The sequence below is a fragment of the Eulemur rufifrons genome, chromosome 29 (assembly GCF_041146395.1).
Source record: "Eulemur rufifrons isolate Redbay chromosome 29, OSU_ERuf_1, whole genome shotgun sequence".
Lineage (NCBI taxonomy): Eukaryota > Metazoa > Chordata > Mammalia > Primates > Lemuridae > Eulemur > Eulemur rufifrons.
In genome coordinates, this window is record NC_091011.1 from 98105441 (window position 1) to 98124415 (window position 18975).

Consider the following 18975-nt stretch of genomic DNA (forward strand, 5'->3'; position numbering starts at 1 on the left):
TGCTGACCACGGCACAGCAGGGCTTGGCTGTATCACGTCTGGCTTTCCTTCTGGAAAACGTTCTGACTTCTTCACGGTAAGCCTGGCCTCGTCCTGGACCGTTCAGTCATTTCACACGCACGACATGGCCGGGGAGACCACAGGCCGAGCTCTGTGTGCTGACCGCCCCAAGACACATGGCTGAGTGTCATCTGCGGGCGCTGCACAGCCCGCACCAGCCGGCTCCTCTGGCGTCAGCAAGGGACCCGCTCAGTGCCACTGCGTGTGGGGGACAGCGGACATCCTAACAGACACGCCAGGAATCCGTGGCCATGCCCAGCCCACACACTCACACGCACACACACTCACTGACACACATACTGACACACACACACTTACAGGCACACACACTGACACACATGCACTGTCGTGCGCACACACACACACACACTGTCACACGTGCACATACTGACACTCCCACACAGACACACTCACATGCACTGTTGGACACACATACACTGACACACATTCACACACACATGCACTGTCACACATGCACACACTGACACACTCACATGCACTGTTGGACACACACTGACACACATACACTGACACACATTCACACACACATGCACTGTCACACATGCACACACTGACACACATGCACTGTCACACGTGCACATACTGACACTCCCACACAGACACACTCACATGCACTGTTGGACACACACACTCTGACACACATACACACATGCACTGTCACACATGCACACACTGACTCACACGCACACACACTCACTGACACACACACTGACACACATACTGACACACACACACAGGCACACTCACACTGACACACACACACTTACAGGCACGCACACACACACAGACACACACATGCACTGTCACACGTGCACATACTGACACTCCCACACACTGACACACTCACATGCACTGTTGGACACACATACACTGACACACATTCACACACACATGCACTGTCACACATGCACACACTGACACACTCACACCCGGACTCCCGAGTCAGACTTGGTGGTGAACCTGCACTTGCGGGACCGCGTCACAGCACGCTGGGGACGGGCGAGTCCCCACACTGGGCATCAGGTAGGAGCAGCAGGCCTTGTCCCGAGCCCTGTGTGGGTGTCACAGCACTTAGTCCTCACAGACGTGAGCGAGGTTCCACTGCAGCTGTCGTCCCCCCAGACAAACCTGGAGGCCCAGGACAGGGACCCGTCCAGGGTCAGCCGGGCCAGGGTGCGAAGCGGGGGTCGGGCGCTGCAGGCCACGGCCGCGGACTCAGTGCCTGCGGGGGCCCCGCACGGGCTACCGAGATGGCGCAGGATTCTTCCGTGCCCTCGGAACCTGACGCCCCCAGGCCCGGGCTGCGCCTCTGGGGGCCCCGAGCGCGAGTCCGCGTTGCAGACCCCGCGAGCAGAGCTGGACTGTGAGTGTCCATGCGCTTCCTGATTTTCCAGTCGGTCCTCACCGGGTGCGCGCCACACGGCACGGGCCAGCTGGGGGCGAGGAGTGCAGCCCTGGGGGCTTTCCGGAGCCCTCCAGCCGGGACAGCCGGCAGGGCTCCCGGGAGGGAGAGGCACGTCGGGCTGGAAAGCCCAGGACATCCACTCCGTCTGCTAAAACCCAACCCAGGCAGCCCCGGGCGTGCGTCCCCGTGCGTGCGTGCGGGCGGGCGGGCACCCCCGTGCGTACGGGCATGCGTCCCCGTGTGTGCGGCCCCGTGCGTGCGTGCGTGCGGGCGGACGCCCCCGTGCGTGCGTCCCCGTGCGTACGGGCCTGCGTCCCCGTGCGTGCGTGCGGGTGGGCATCCCCGTGCGTACGGGCGTGCGTCCCCGTGCGTGCGTCCCCGTGCGTGCGGGCGGGTGCCCCCCGTGCGTGTGCCCCCGGGAGGCCGTGCCACCTGTGTGACTTATCCGGCCTTCCTTGCAGATCTACCCGGACGAAAGCCATTACTTCCACAGCGCCGCGCTCAAGCAGCACCTGTACCGCTCCCTCATCGGCTTCTTCGCCGAGTGCTTCAGGATTCAGGACAAACTGCCCACAGTCACGACGAAAGAGGACGAGGAGGACGACTAGGCACGGCCGCTCCCGCACAGACGTGGCTCTGTCTGCAGCTGTGGCGACTGCGGCGTCTCCCCGCCGCCTTCCCGCAGACGGGTGGGGGGCCCCGTCCCACAGCATGTGTCTCGGTACTGAAGGCGGCTTTGCTCCCTTCCCGGGGGCTGTCACCCTCCACGGCGCCCAGAACAACTCCACGGCGGTGGCGGCCTCCTCCTGTCCGGAGCCACCGGCATGTCCCACGGCCCTCCCCAAGGCACACAGCCGGGACGCTGGCGGGGAGGGCCACAGCCGCGCTGAGCCGCGAGCAAGCGGCCCCCAGAGCCAAGCCGTGCGCAGTCGCATCGAGCCCCCTCCGCGTCAGGGTCCTGTGTCACGCCGCAGCGTCACGCCGTGCGCACAGCAGCGCCGCGGGAACAGCGGGAACGAGTCATAGCACAATCGTTTAGCGTCCGTGCCCGCAGGCCGCGCGCCTTCCCGTCCTTAGGAGCTTCGGCGTCGTAGGGGGCTACACCGAGAAAACAGACCCTTTTCTGTACAAAGTTTCACTGTAGCTGCGCTAACGTTAACCTTATAGGATTGATTCGTATTTTTCTATGGTTTTAACCTGACGCTTCCTTGTCTCCGGTCACGGGGTTGTTTTGCTGTGCTTTGCCTGGTTTTCTTTCTCGCTGTCCTTTCTTCAGTCGACGTGTGGGCTCCGCGTGTTTGGATGAAGAACCAGGTGAGAAGTGGCCGCTGCCCCTCGCGGTCGTCGTCTCACTTGCGGGGACATCCCGAACGCCAGCGGGGCCTCCGGCCGTGTGCACGCCGGGAGCGTACGTGAGCAGCCGTGGCCGCTGCGCTGCGCTGGGGCTTGGCTGTAGGTCTGCACTGTCCGTTCACACACGTCCTGAACCGTCCTTGTCCTCCTGACAAGCACCACGTCTTTCTGTGTGGCATTTGGTTACAAAACATAAGACAAAGCGCTGACCCCACCCCGGGCCCGTCGTGTGCGCGCGGGTCTCCGGGGTCCCAAGGTCAGTGTGGGAATGTGCCGGCACCCTCTCCTGTCTCGGGGTGGCTCTGCCACCCGCCCCCCGCTGCCCGCGGTAGGTCCGTGTGCTACGCTGGCCTTGCAAGACGCACTGTGGCCACGCGTGCAGCTGGGGTCCCCCGTGTATATTTCATGCCGTTGTACATAGAGAAAGGGATGTGTGTCGGGACCTGTGCGGTCGCCCGCCGCCCCGGCTCGCGCCTTGCGCTGCGCCTGCATGCTGACGCTGGCCCTCCGGACTCTAGAAGTGCTAGTTCGAAATATATCACTTACCGTCATTTCCTTTTGAGCCTGTTGCCAACCTGAATGTCAGTACTGATTTCTCCAGCTCCCGGTCCTGCCGGGGTGTCCTTGACATCGCGCCGGCAGAGGAGATGTGTCCATGTCGCTTTTTGGTGTTTGGGGTTTTGGTTTCATCCACACGAGCTCTGAAGGTCAGTTGCAGTCAGGTTGAGGGGAAGACCTCCGTCGCGGGAGGGTCGAAGGCGGTACGTGCTGACGGACAGGACGATCAATGCTACTGATCGTGCTTTGCTGTTTCAGGGGCTGGACCGACCGCACAGCCAGCCGGGTCTGCGAGGGGACGCCAGCTCTGGCCACGAGATCTGGTCGGAGGGAAGTGGGGACGTGGCATGGTAGTGTTTGTTCACCCGTGGAATAAAACATTATTTTACCACTCGGACTGCTCTTTCCTCGCTCATCCTCCTCCTTTCGCCCCAGGGAGGGTGCCAGGCTCCAAGGAGGTTTCAAGGAACTTGTCCAGCCCCACCGGGACGGATACATTCCCTCGAGAGCCCGGCGTGCGTCAGGTGAAGACCGGGACGGCTGCAGTGTTGATGGTTAAGAGGGTAGGGCCAGCAGGGAAACACACCGAAGTCCCAAATCCACCAGAGAAATGAGTCTGAGCTGTGCCTTGGAACTTTTAGGGCAGAGAGAGACACGAGCTGTTCCCTAACACAAAGAGAGAAATTGATCTCAGTTGAAACCATAGCATTGCCCACTAGAAAACATGAGAGAAATCTCTCCGTCTGTTGGAAATTCATCCATTTATTGTGGTGGTGTTAATTCAGTGTCTGAACTGAACTAGGACTGAAGCAGGGTGCTGAGTAAGCAAACACGTCCAAATCTGCGAGCGGCTGCGGGCTCAGGTGGGGATCGATGCAGTCACCCCAGCTGAATTAGTTGACTGTTGTCACCCTTGTTGATTAAGAACCAAAAGCAGGAGATTTTCTAAAACCCAGAAGCCGCGGAGGCCACCTAAGTCCAACACACTCATTTCCCCCAGACACCGTGAGCCCCGGCCCTCTCCCCGCCTCAGCCCAGCAGGAAGCAAACCCCCCACCCATCCTCCTGCTGCTGGTTCGAATCCTCTCCTCCCGGGCGGGGCTTGACTTGTGGGAGGGCGTTGCTGAAGGCTCACTTTCCCACTCTGGGAACCCCAGCTGTGGGCTGACAAGGTAGGCCTGGCCCTGAGGACAGACCTAGGCCGCCACCACCAGGGACCAGTCCAGTTCCCCCAACTCCAGACTGGCTGGGGGACACTCCCGTGTGGCCTCCCCAGGCCTCCCGTGGCTGCGGCTGCTGTGGCTTGTCTGTGGCCAGAGCTTCCCGCCTTTCCTGTGTGCTCCAGATGGGCACGTATGACACAGTCGAGTGTTATTTTTTATTTCCATTTTAATGAGTTTTTGAAATGTTTTACTAATGAACTTTCAACTGTGTGGCTGTGGAACCCCTGCAGCTCCTCTGAACTCCTCGGCACCCAGACACCTGGGCTGCCCATCTGTGGTGTCTCCGGGGACGTGGGCCACGGCGTTCACAAAGGCGGGTGTGTAGGGGCCCCCTGTCCCCACTGGCCTGAAAACGTGCTGCTCCCCTGCCTGCCTGGCCGGACAGTCCCAGAGCAATGGTTTCTTACAGGATCGATTGCCTTCGGGGAGCCCCTATTAAAGACCCCAGTGTTACAAGAGCACAGAGGGACATTTTCGGAGAGGCTGCCCGGCCCCTTCCTACAGAGCACCTGGCTGTGAGTCCCTAGGGTTCTCCCACGAGGAACAAACGGGAGCCCCGTGGACAAGGGCCAGACCATCAGTTACAGTAGAACTGTGCCCTGAGCCCTGCAGCAACCGGCCCCAAACGGTCGGGACTTGAGCAGTCACCGCGAGCTCCCCTGATCTGGGGCCCTTTTCCAACTTAGGACCAGCTGGGAAAACTCAAATACAAGCCCGTAACCGATCTCACAGGACACCCGGCTTCTGGTGCCACCTCCAGCCAGGGCGCAGCTGGGCCTCCCCTCCCTCCAGCACGGACGCCCCACGCCCGTGCCGGCCTTGGAGTCTCTGCCAAACGCAAGTGGCGGTAGCCAACCCCCTGCCGGAGCAAGCTCTCATTTTGGTGTCTTGGGCAGCTCAGCTGCAGTGACAGAGCACCGCAGACAGGCGGCCTGCACAGCAGAACTCACTTCTGTTTGGAGGCCGGAAGTCTGAGCTCGCGGAGCCAGCGGATTGGGTTTCCCAGGGAGAGTTCTTTGCCAGGTTTGCAGACGAGCATCTTCTCACTGTGCATCCACTGGGCAGGGTGGGAGCGAGAGAGAGCTCGCTGATGTCTCTTCTCACGAGGGCACTAATTCCATCAGGGGCACCACCCTCATGACCTCGTCCAACCCCAGTCACCTCCCGAGGGCCCCACCTCCCGATACTGTCCCCCAGGGGGCAGGGCTCCAGCAGTGGATTTGGAGGACACAACCTTCACCCCGTAACAGGTAGGCTGTATTTTCACGCTGGCATTCTGGAGCGAGAACGAGTGTTGTTCTTTCCAGAGAAGAGCTGCTGAGGGTTCTGTGGGGACACTGGGCCAGGGGAGCAGGGGAAGAGGAGGAGGGTGGGGTCCCGCTCACCTGCTGGGGCGTCCCAGGGTCTAGCTGGGCAGCCCTCTGGCGGCTGCTCCCGGCTGCCTGGGGTCCCTTCTGCAAACCACAAGCTCCGAAACGGCCACTCTCCACCTGCTCCGGCACTGACGCCCCACAGCTCGGAACGCAAAGCCTAGAAAAGGCGCAGGAGTTGCCGAGAAGCACACAGGAAGGCGTCACAGCCTCACCTCACCCCCCACCCCCATTTCCTGCTGTGTTTTCGTTAATGACAAGTTCGCAAGCCCTGTCCTTGAGGCCCCGGCAGTAACCAGCCGCCCCTCCCAGCAGAGTTGGGTTGAGGGTCTAGCACGTTCCCTCGGGGGCTCTGCAGGCCCCCCGTGCGCACAGCCCAATAGTCTCGGCCAACACGGGGCCAGGCGCAGCGGGTGCGGGTGTCGGGATCCAGACTCCGAGCAAATGACAGGTCCCCAGACCCTTCCCATCTTTGTCCGGTCAGGGGTCCCTTCCAGAAACCTCCCACTGATCAGCTTACCGGGCATCACGTGAGCTGGCGTGAGGGAGATCTCTGCTGACGCACGAGGGTAGGGAGGAGCGTAAACAGGAGGGCTGGACCGGTCGTAACTCCCAGGCCGGGGCACACACACTTGGGTGTGCGTCGGTTCTACTGGGACACTTTGTGAAAATAGGCCGTGGGCCCCAGAGAGTGGCGCACACATACGTCACACACCCAAGCACACACATGCACACACACAACTTTGAGAAGCACCACCCTGGATTCTGCAGCTCCATCAGAGCCTGTCGTCTCTTCCTGTCCCACAAAACCTGAGCAGGTGTCCCTAAGGCTACGGCTTGGCCCCACGATGATGGAATCCTGGGTGACGATTCCTGAGTGCAGCACAGAAGCCCCTGGAAAACCCGCATTTCAGACCTCGCCAGACAAGGGTCTGTCCCGATTCTCTGACATGTTCCCGCCTGCCAGTCCGGGCTCTGACGAGGCTCTAACTGCTCTTCCTGCCCCCGTCCCTCCTCTTGAAAGCCCCTTCACCTCCAGATACCAGGTTTGTTCTCCACAGAATAAAAACAGAGGCTTCCCGCCGCCCTGCGGACCAGCGTCCACGCTCCTTACAACATGACTTGTGATGCGCCAATGCGCAGAGCCCAGTTTGTAATTGCAGATTTACCTCCCGTTTCTGCCGCTACGCACCCTGCTGGGCCCCAGGGAGCATCATCCCAGTGCGCATTTATGTGTAGTAGAGTCATTAAGTAGCCAATCGCCAGGACGTCAAAGCCCTGGACATTGCTGTTTCTTCAAGACAAGCTAATTGTCACAGCCGCTGACCAAGATAGGTACATAACGTGAAGGAAGAAATGAATGAATGCATGACCGTCACTGGTCCTCTCCAAGGAGCACAGGAAGCTGCCCCTCCTGTCTTGCACAGCAAGAGCGTGCACCCATGAACTCAGGGACATGTTTTGTCCAGACGTAGATTCCCCCAAATAACCAAAGTAACACTTCCACTAAGGAACACTCAAAATATATTGAATTAAAAAAATAGGCAAATAGCAAGGGAGCCTTGTACGTGCAGGAGTCCACAGACTGCTCTGGGGTGGAAACCGAGGGACCCACGGTGAGACAGAGGGGTCTGCAGTGGGGAGAGGAAGGTTCTGGTCACATGTGTCAGAATCACGTGGCCCCGGTTGCCCAAGGAGGACACCGTCCGGATCCCCCAGAGCGATGCCGGGGCAGAGGAAGAGCAGCCCAGTCTGGGTGAACCATGTTGGGGAAACACCAAGTTCACGACGGAAGGGAAGAGGCGGGTCCCCTTTGTGAGGCCACCACAGTCCCACAGGCTGCAGGAGGCAGGCGGGTCCTCTGGCCGTCCCAAGAGCAGGCTTGGTGAGAATGTGCTTTGACGATGCACCAGGCTGGCTCAGAAGTTCCTGGAATCATTTCAAATGATCTGATTATATGGAACACAAAACAAGGCATTTAATGTAAAATATGCAAACATTCATTCATCGTCAGCATTTCCGTGAGGTCACGAGTAGAGTTCTGTTATCTTTCAGGCATAACCCCACCCATCATGGGCCACCTAGAGTATAAAAAATTAACCTTGACAAATGGAGCAGAGACCAGAAGACAATCATTTAGCCACAGGAACATGATGCTTGTGAGTTTCACGTTTGTTCCCGTCATTTGTAGCTGTGCCCACAGCTTATCAACTATGCTTTCCAGCAGTTCACCTTTGAGGAACCCCTCGGCGCCACTCCCCACATCTCATTTTGAAGGGAGCCCCGCTCCAGAGCTGGGCCCTGCCGAGTGTGTCTGGCGGGGCGGACACCACAGGGGACACCGGACCTGAGCCAGCCACACCGAAGATCTGCTCCCAGCTGGGATGGCGCCTCCAACTCCAGGCACACCGGGCGAGAATCCTCAGAAGGCCAAGTCCTAAACCAGGCTTGTAGTGGGCAAAGTCAGCGACGCACAGGCTCTCGTGGTTAATGAAACCCCATTTTCACCCAGAGGCTGGTGAGGTCGGGCACACTCGGGACACCTAGGTGGATTCACTGCCAGTGTTCTCTGCGGGTGACAGTGGCATTTTTAAAACAAATACATAACTGTGGTGAATTCATTAACTAGTAGAGAAACAGACCCCAATAATGTCTCCAAATTCTGGTTTTGACCACACCAAGATTGTTGGAGTTCTAGGGCTCAGATTATATTAATATTAGCAGATGTGTGGTTTTCTAAATTACCGTTTTTATGGAAATCTTAATATTGATCCAAAAGTCCGAATGATCAGTCACTGAACGAGATGTCAACTCACTCGAGGAAGGTGGTAGAACCAAGTCAGCGTGATTGACGGAGAACACCCGGCCAGGCCAGGACGCTGTCCTTGTCCATGTTGCTCTGCTCGGACTGGGCCCGAGCCCCTTTCCCAGCCCCCTTCTCTGGACGTTACGTGTCACCCTTATGTGAACATTCTAACCTGTAACCCTCATCTGTCGATTAAGTCTGTGCAATGCTGACCGACTCGTGGCTCGGCTCCGGCCGGAGCGAATGTGCAGTGCTCAGGAGAAAGGCCCCCTGGGACCCCCGAGGAGCTCGTGGCGGCTGTGATTGAAACAGCATCAATAAAATCTGGCCTGTGGACAGACACAACCGTGCCTGGACCTGGCTACGTCCAACCTGGCACCACTCACGCCACCCTCTCAGTGGCGTGCTGGCGAACTCCCAATGCGTGGTGTTTGCCCATTTCCGTGGTGTAAACATTTCCACTGGGACCAACTTCAGACAGCCAACCTGGCATCACCGAACAGGGAGTCGGAAGTGACGTGTAAAATCCCTTCTCCGCACACTTCCTGTTAGGGGTGTGGGCTCGTCCGGCAGCGCCAGCAGCTTCGCGCTGACACTCTGGTCCCTTAGCCCGCGGGACGGGCTTCTAGAATGGGGAGAGGACGTCAGCAGGTGAGTTGGGCTGCGGGAGGACCTGGGGTGTGGACCGCCCCTCGTTTTCATGCCCGGAGGCCACCCACCCCCAGGCCGCCGACCCAGGCGTGGAGGAAGGAGCGAACGTCCTTTTAGGGACTGGCAAGAACTCGAGTTTCGCTGAGTTCAGTCGCAGGCAGAGGCTGTCGGGGGCACGGCGGGCGCGATGCTCGGATCGAGACTCCGAGACGCCAGGGTAGCAAGCCTCACGCCCCGGCCCCCCGCACAGGCTCATGCATAATCTATCGGGCTTCATAAATATCAAAACACACCACAGCTGTTAGCGCTTCGGCGCAAGCCCAGCAAACGTTTCTTCAATCATTCAGTCACTATGCGGGAACTAGCCAACCGCTTCACAGTTGCATTTCTATAAAGTATCCGTCACAGCACAGTTGCAGGGCCTAGCGGCGGCCTGGAAAGGTGACGTTCTCCCCTCCCTGTCTCCTCCCGTCTCGTCCCTCGCTCCTTGTCTCTGTCCCCTCTCCTTCCCCCACCTGTCCCCCACCAGGGGCCCTAGGTCAGGCCTTGGCTGGCAGGGGGAGCCGGGCAGGGGTGGGTCTAAGCGCCGGGGAGGGGTGGGGGCAGGAGGCGGAGGGCGGCGCTGTGGGGACCTCTGGGAGCTGGGGGTGCGGTGTGGGAGCTGGTCCCACCACCCACCAGCTGGTGAGTTACTTCCTCCTTCTGAACTTGCATCCCCTGCAGTCTGTGTGCAGTGAGTGTGGCAGGTGAGCTGGTGTCCTGGGGCTGCCACACACACGGAGGTGGCGTCCCTCTGAGGCTGAGGTGTGGGCAGGCCCCTCGCCCTCCTCTGGGGCTGGGAGACACCTGTCGCTGTGCAGGTGGCCCCCAGCATGTGCTGTCACTCCACTCTACCCCAGCGGGCTCCCCGAGGGCCTGGCCACTTTCGTCACACTCCCCTCGTTGTAAGGACGCCAGTCCCATGGAATCGGTCCCCACTGGTGACTGCACCTCGGTCACCTCTGTACCCGCCCCGTCTTCACAGAGGGTCACACTCCAGCAGGTGTTTAGGGGGCAGAATCCTAGCGCAGCAGCAGGGCTTCCTGCCGGGGATTAAATGCGGGAGTGTGGGAGGAGGGAGGGAGCACCGTGGCTGGAAGGATGGTCCTAAAGAAAGAGTCCTCCCGGCGGGGCAGGGGTCCAACCCTGGGCCAGCCCTGACCCCTGCTCCGTCCAAGAGGTAGTTGGCCCCGTGGGTGAACTTGAGCAGGGCCGCACTGTGTCCTGGGCACTCTGAGGAAGGACCCCTGGCCTCGACAGGGCTCTGCGCCTCCTGCCGTGTCTGCTGTGCTGCTGGCCAGGCTCCCAGGCCGGCCTGTGGGCTCTGCCACGCTGATCCTGGAGACGGCCGGGGCTCGCTGTCTGCTCCCAGAGGGACGAGCTGGGTACAGAGAGGAGACGAAAATAATGCCCCTGCGGGATTGTCCTTGGGTCTATGAGAAAGTGCCCTGGACTCCGTAATGGTGAACTTCGTCATGAGGTCCTGGAGGCCAGTGGGCAGGATGGAGCCCATCTCAGGAGGGCCCCGTGGGGGCTGGGTGGGGTTGGGGGGTGACGTCCTGGGGGATCCTGGGGTCAGAAGCTGCCAGGGAGGGGTCAGCGAGGCCTGAAACCAGGAAGGAGGGAAACATCTCATTTCTGACTCTGCAGGATGGGCATCCTGGCCACAGCAGGTGCCACGTGGCACCCCAGCCCCTCCCTCAATGCCCCATCCCATGGTACACCCTGTGCCCAAAGCCCCAGTGTCACCCATGTCACTGCCCAGCTTTGCCCTTGGTGACACTCTCCTACCCCAGGCCCTGTTCTTTCTGGCCATGACCTCTGCCCTCCAAAGTGACCACCGGCTACTCTAATCTTCGAGTGCATGTTTGGGGGACAGAAGGCAGCTGGCGAGAGTCTCTCACACTGCTGCTGTGACCACAGGGACAATTCAGAGAAACAGGCCCAGGGAAGGTTGGCTTGGCTCGGCCGCAGCACATGGCAAACATGATTCTAGATGTTTCTGTGAAGGTGTTTTTAGACGAGACTATCATTGAAACCGGGGACTTTGAGGAAAGCAGACAACCCCTAAGGTGTGGGCCTCGCCCAGCGGGCTGAGGGGCAGAGACTGACTCCCCCAAGGGACACCCCTCCCGGCCGTCTCCACTAAAAATAGAAAAATCAGCCGGGTGTGGTGGGTGCCTGTAGTCCCAGCTACTGGGGAGGCTGAGGCAGGAGGATCATTTGAGCCCAGGAGTTGGAGGCTGCAGTGAGCTGTGATGATACCACGGCACTCTAGCTGGGGTGACAGCGTGAGACTCTATCTCAAAAATAAAGAAAGAAAGAAAGAAAAGAAAAGAGAAAGAAAGAAATACAAAACCGGCAGCTAAGTGGGTATGAACTGCAAGGAGGTTGGTAATGGCTTGTTTATTCAAGCACCAATGACGATTAAAAACTGGCTTTTGAATCCGTCAACTGCTACAAATTGTTTTTTGGCAAGAACAGAAACAGGACGAACTCCAGCAGCTGTGGGAAGGATTTCCGAGCAGCAGGTGGAGCCGGAAAGCGCTTGGCAAGCGTGGGTCGGTTCTGAGCCGTTAATCCCGGGGCTCTTGCTCCTTGGCCTGCGTGGCCGTCCCCTCCACCTTCTGGCAGCGTCTTCCGCGACGGGCAGTTGTACCTGCCGACGCGTCTTTCCTGGACAGTTCTTCGGGAAAACGTTTCTGGGTCCCAGGAGCATCTCTTCCCGGTTACTCAGAAACCAGCTCTGAGACCTTGGACAGGTCACTGGAACCTTCTGGGCTTCAGTCAGTGGGAGAGGAGGTGGGTGGCTGCAGGGTTCCCCAAGGGCCGCTCTGTGACACCTGAGCCGGAGGTGTGGCCCCGGGGTGAGGGAGCTGCAGGTCCCCAAGCAGCAGAAACTCACCACTGGCCTCTGCGGGACTGTCGCGCGGCCAGCAGCCTGGGTCCCCCCGGGAGCTGCTCCGGAATGCAGAGTGCCCGGCCTGCCACCGCGGCGGCTGTGCTTAAACTGGACGCCTGGGGACCTGCGCAGGCCAGCGCGGGGCTCCCCGGCCTCCAGGCTGTCATCTGACGGCCGCCAGCAGATGGCAGCAAAGGCCAGGCTCTGGCCGGGATCTCGGGGACCACACGCCCTGGGCGTGGCCACCAGCTGGGCTGGATCCCGGTGCCAGGAGCAAGGTCTGGAGCCCACGGTGGGAGGCGCCCCCGTGACAGGTGACGGCGAGATGCAGAAGGCACCTGAGGAGCCCCAGAGGGGGATGAAGGCACTTCTCGCGCTAACGCGGTGCGGAGGGACCAGGAATCAACCCGGGAGCAGGAGAGAGGACGGGGCCGGCCCAGACAAGGAGCACGTGGACAGGCATAGAGGGACAGGGCGCCAGGGAGCAGAGGGCGGCAGCAGCCACAGAAATCCAGACAGAAGGTCTGAAAGTCTGAGAGCCGCGTCCGGGCGGCCAGCGACAGGACGGGGCCAGGCTCGGGTGCAGCCCCGGGGGACGCGGGGCCGGGGTCCCAGCACGCCCAGCTCAGCCCGGTAGAATCCAGGAGGGCAGAAACTCTTGTCTGTCTGGGTCACTGTGATATTTCCAGACACAAAATCGGTGCTTAAGAATTAGGTAACGACCCAATGGCACACCTGGAAAGGACGGTATCTGCGCAGCAGCTCAGGTGACATGCGACTCAGCTCGAGCCGCCGCAGCCCCCAAGGGTCCAGTCCGTGCCCTGCCCGGCCTCAGCCACCTCCTCCCGCAGCTTCCGGAGCTGCAGCTGTTGTAAGAAACCAGACGGATCGAGTTCCCTGGGGGCGCGGGGACCAGAGGGCGGATAGGCCAGTGGGCGTGGCAGGTGGCCGCAGGCAGCGCCAGGGAGCTGCCACGCCCACCGTGTACCCGACAGGGCGATGGATCGTGCGGAGGGGCCGACGGTTGGACGGTCGCGCTCACTCCGAGCCCAGCGGCACTGTCCTCTCCCGATGGCCCCCGTCTGAGTGCTGTGCTGTAGCTGAAGGTCATCGTCGTCGCTTTGTTGTTAAGAGGGATTTGTAAGTCTTTAGTGGCGGACGTAAAATGCCTAGGGGACTTGCATTCACAGCCCCTTAAAATCCCCTTTCCCAATGCCCCACCTAGCAACGCAGCGGCCCTCATTCTCTCGGAATTCTCCCAAATTCTCCGTCCAGCGCAGCCAGTGCCAACTCCTTTCTCTCCCTGCCCCCCCTCGTTCCAGCCTTGGGGTGGGACTGTGGGTGCGATCAGCCTAGCACCCAGGCAAGGGTGGGACTGTGGGTGCGATCAGCCTAGCACCCAGGCAAGAGTGGGACTGTGGGTGCGATCAGCCTAGCACCCAGGGCTGCCCCCGCCTGGCGCGCCAGGAGCACCGGAAGGGGTGAGGCGCTGGGGGCAACCGACCTTACGGTGAGCAGCAGGCAGGGGGCAGAAGTCCTGGCTCATTTTCGCTTCCGCCAGCCCAACACCTGCGGCCACTCGGGCTGGGACAAGCAGCGTCTCCTCCCCCGTGCTGCGCATTAATACTTCTGCTCGTTTCATTCCCCTCCCGACTCCCTCACCCAGCAGCTTGTCTACAAATAAAATTCCCCCAGGACGGTGTTGCTCTTGCTGTTTCACTTAGCTGAGAAAGTATCACCTCTCACTTTCATTTCCTGAACGTCAGACCCAGTTTCCTAAGCCGGGGTCCCCTCCTCTCTCCCGGGTGCCCAACAGGCCAGCTCCAAACCGCCGGAGCTCGTCACTCCCACCTGCAAAGCAGGAAACAAGACGAATGGTAGGGGCGAGGAAAAGGGCTCCCACAGCTGGGCTGCAAATTAGCAGGAGGAAACCCAGGCCGAATCCCGTGTCGGCGTGGCGTTGAGTTCCACACGCTGCAGCTGGAGACGGCGAGGCCCGAGGCTCCCACGGGCTCACGCGGCGTCCGGAGCTCAGAGCTGGGCCGGGGCTCTGGGGCCGCGCGGATTCCGGGAGCAGGAGCGGGCTGTGCCGGTGAGTAAAGGTTGTCCCGCTGCAGAGACAAGTCCCTCAGTTAGTAGACACTTCCTTGGAGCAGCCCTCCGAGCAGGGCGTGGTGCCACTGCCAGGGGCCACTCCTGTGGCCCCAGGTCACCTGCCCTGGTCAGGCTTCCCTGGGAGGGGCTGGGGGGAGGTCAGAGAAAGCCTCTGTCTGCGCCTGCTGCTCCCCGGTGCCCTCGGCTTGAAGCGGTCAGCAAACCAGAGTGGCATGTTTGGGGAGGCCTTTCCCGAACTCTTGACACACACACACAAAAGGAAAGAAACAAAAAAAAGTTTAAATCTTAATGTTAAGTATTCTTTTTTTTTTTTTTTTTTTTTGAGACACAGTCTCGCTTTGTTGCCCGGGCTAGAGTGAGTGCCGTGGCGTCAGCCTAGCTCACAGCAACCTCAAACTCCTGAGCTCAAGCGATCCTCCTGTCTCAGCCTCCTGAGTAGCTGGGACTACAGGCATGCGCCACCATGCCCGGCTAATTTTTTCTATATATTTTTAGTTGTCCAGCTAATTTCTTTCTTTTTTTAGTAGAGACAGGGGTCTCACTCTTGCTCAGGCTGGTCTCGAACTCCTGAGCTCAAACAATCCGCCCGCCTCCGCCTCCCAGAGTGCTAGGATTACAGGCCTGAGCCACCGCGCCCCGCAAGTATTCATTTCTTTTCTTTCTTTTTTTTTTTTTTAATTTATTTTTTTATGGAACGCTTCACGAATGTGCGTGTCATCCTTGCGCAGGGGCCATGCTAATCTTCTCTGTATCATTCCAATTTTAGTATATGTGCTGCCGAAGCGAGCACTATTCATGTCTTTTCAACCTAGGCATCCCTCACTATTTTCCTTCCGGTTTGTTTGTTGGAGAGCAGGCTTTAAATCAAATGCCAGTGTGTTCTCACCTGCTCTGTGCCAAGCCCTCTACCCAGCCAGGGACACCATGTCCATCGTGGTAGTGATCATTACCAAGGCGTGCCAATCAAAGAACTATGAAAATAAGGTCCGGGGTTTATCCCGGGGGATCTCATGACTCCAGCTGTAGGCACAGAGTCACCTGGGCCTCCCAGGACCTGGGAAGCAGCGTACACCCCTGCTCTGTCTGATGTCCTCAGCATCTTTTCAGAGCAGTTTGTCCCTTGTCGGGGCTCTGTGGGTCTGCTGCAGCCTCCTCTCTGCACACTAGGCTTTTTGCACTCATTGCACACTTCCTATGGGGAGGCTGGCAGCCCCAACACCCAGTTCTATGTGACTGCCCAGTGTCGCTCCCCAAACACCTAACCCAGACAGTTTCCATGTCCTACTTCAGAACTGCTGGGAGAAAAACAGACTGGCATTTGAGTTTGAGAGAGAAGGTTTGGAAGAGGCAACCTGAAGAACCAGAACAAGACTTGGCTGGAGCAGGGGTTGGAAAACTTTCCTGCAAAGGTCTTAGGCTCTGCAGGACGAGGGCTCTGCCACGTGGCTCCACGCTGCACGGTGGTGTGAAAGCTGCCAGTCAGTGTGTAGATGCATGAGCGTGGCTGGGTTCCAGGAAAATTTACTCATAGTTGGTGGCCAGATTTGGCCCATGCATGGACGATACTTTTCCAATCCTTGGGACAGAGACACAGAAAGTTTTTTGTGGTTCTGTTTTAATTAACTCTTTATTGAGGCACCTATATAGAAAAGTGCACACATCATGAATGTGTGATATTATTAACTGTCACAGAGTAATCACAACCACGTAACCACCAACCAAGTCCAGGGAACACCGCCAGCAGCCCAGAGGCTCCCTTAGTCCCTCGTGCCAGCCACTGTTCTCCCCACTCCCCAAGAGCAACTGTAGCTCTGATTTTTCATACCACTGGTTGGTTTTTCCTGTTTTGGACTTTATATAGATAAAAATCATGTATTTATTCATGTATGCATTTTGTGTCTAGCTTCTTTGTACAATATTATTCCTGTGGAATTCATCTATATTGTGGTTTGTAGCAACGTACATGTCTTTTTACTGTTACAGTATTTCATTGCGTGGCTATAATACTATCTATTTACTCCATTCTATTGCAGATGGACATGTAGACAGCTTCCAGTTTGGGGCTATTACATGTCTTGATAAATAAGTATATACATTTTTGTTGGGAGTAGATTGCTGGTCCAAGATAGGTAGATAGATACATAGAATGAATACTTAATATATTGGCTATATAACAAGATTTTCTATATTGTTTAATATAATTTCTAAATGACTTCTTTTTGTATTTTGTGAGACATTATTATATTTTCTATTAATTTTTTAGGCATTATTTCTTTCAGTTCTTTGAACATATTTTTGATACCTAATTTAATGTCTTTGGCTAGTAAATCCAATATCTAGCTTACTATGGGACAGTTCCTACTGATTACTTTTTTAAAAAAAATCTGTGCATAGGCCACACTTCACTGTTTCTGTGTCTTCTAATATTCTGGGTGAAAACTGAGCACTTTAAATAATATATCAACTCTATAGCTGGGTGTGGTAGCTCATGCCTATAATCCTAGCACTTTGGGAGGCTGAGGTGGGAGGATCACTTGAGGCCAAAAGTTCAAGACCAGTCCGAGAAACACAGTGAGACCCTGTCTCTACAAAAAAATAGAAAAATTAGCTGGGTGTGGTGGCCTGCACCTGTAGCCCCAGCTACTAGGGAGGCTGAGGCCGGAGGATCACTTTAGCCCAGGAGTTTGAGGTTGCAGTGAGCTAGGATGACACCACTGCACTCTAGTACAAGTGACAAAGTGAGACCCTGTCTCAAAAAAAAAAAAAAACCCTCTGGGAATTAGAGTTGCCAAATCCAATGACATAAAGCTTCCTGCCTGTTTTTTTTTTATTCCTATTTCAGCATATTGTGGGGGTACAAAAGTTTAGGTTACGTATATTGCCCTTGCCCACCCCACCCCCCTGAGTCAGAGCTTCAAACGTGTCCATCCCCTAGACAGTGCACATCACACTCATTATGTATATATACACCCATCCCCTCCCCCACCCATATCTGCCCAACACCCGATCAGTGTCATTCCTAAATGTGCTCTTAGGTGATGATCAGTGAAACCAATTTGATGGTGAGTACATGTGGTGCTTATTTTTCCATTCTTGGGATACTTCACTTAGTAGAATGGATTCCAACTCTTTCCAGGAAAATACAAGAGGTGCTATATCACCATTGTTTCTTATAGCTGAGTAGTACTCCAAACATATACCACATTTTATTAATCCACTCATGTATTGATGGACACTTGAGTTGTTTCCACATCTTTGCAATTGTGAATTGTGCTGCTATAAACATTCGGGTGCAGGTATCTTCGTCATAGAATGTCTTTTGTTCTTTTGGGTAGATGCCCAATAATGGGATTGCTGGATCAAATGGTAGGTCTACTTGTATCTGTTTAAGGTATCTCCATATTGCTTTCCACAGAGGTTGCACTAGTTTGCAGTCCCCCCAGCAGTGTATGAGTGTTCCTGTCTCTCCGCATCCACACCAATGTTTGTTGTTATGGGACTTTTTGATAAAGGCCATTATCACTGGAGTTAAGTGATATCTCATTGTGGTTTTGATTTGCATTTCCCTGATGAATAGAGATGTTGAGCATTTTTTCATACTTTTTTTGGCCATTCTTCTGTCGTCTTTTGAAAAATTTCTATTCATGTCCTTTGCCTATTTTTTGATACGGTTGTTTGATTTTTTCTTGCTGATTTTCCTGAGTTCTAAATAGATTCTATATTCAGTCCTTTATCAGGTGTGTAGCATGCAATAATTTTTTCCCATTCTGTAGATTGTCTATTTGCTCTCGTGACAGTTTCTTTGTGCAGAAGCTTTTTAATTTAATCGGGTTCCATTTTTTTATTTTTGTTGTTGCTGTGGTTGCCTTTGAGGTCTTCTTCATAAATTCTTTGCCTAGGCCAATGTCTAGAAGAGTATTTCCCACATTTTCTTCTAGAATTCTAATAGTTTCACTCCTAAGGTTTAAGTCTGTTATCCACTGTGATTTGATTTTTGTGAGAGGTGAAAGCTGTGGGTCCTGTTTCAGTCTCCTACATGTGGCTATCCAGTTTTCCCAGCACCATTTATTGAATAAGGATTCTTTTCCCCAGAGTATGTTTTTGTCTGCTTTGTCAAAGATTAGATGGCTATATGAGGATGGTTTTATATCTGGATTCTTGTTTGTGTTCCACTGGTCTGTGTCCCTGCACTTGTGCCAATACCAAGCTGTTTTAATAACCACAGCCTTGTAGTATAGTTTGAAGTCTGAAGTCTGGTAAATTAATACCTCCCATTTTGTTCTTATTGCTTAAAATTGCTTTTGCTAAACGGGGTCTTCTCTGGTTCCATACAAAGCGTAAAATTATTTTTTCTATATCTGTGAAAAAATGATGTTGGTAATTTAATAGGGATTGCATTGAATCTGTAGATCATTTTGGGTAGTGTAGACATTTTAACAATGTTGATTCTTTCAATCCATGAGCATGGTATG

General features: G+C 56.1%; 1 protein-coding gene and 1 non-coding gene across 3 annotated transcripts in view; one reads left to right on the plus strand and one right to left on the minus strand.

Annotated features, from left to right (window-relative positions):
• Positions 1-2094, plus strand: part of DPP6 (dipeptidyl peptidase like 6) — a 643862-nt gene extending 641768 nt beyond the window's left edge. For both annotated transcript variants that reach the window (XM_069462595.1, XM_069462596.1), the window contains one exon: positions 1948-2094. In XM_069462595.1, coding sequence (XP_069318696.1) covers positions 1948-2094 — 147 coding nt within the window. The remainder of the gene's footprint in view (positions 1-1947) is intronic.
• Positions 2095-15186: 13092 nt separating this feature from the next.
• Positions 15187-15293, minus strand: LOC138377657 (U6 spliceosomal RNA). Its single transcript, XR_011231823.1, has one exon. It is a non-coding gene; the product is annotated as a U6 spliceosomal RNA (small nuclear RNA).
• Between the last annotated feature and the right edge of the window lie 3682 nt (positions 15294-18975).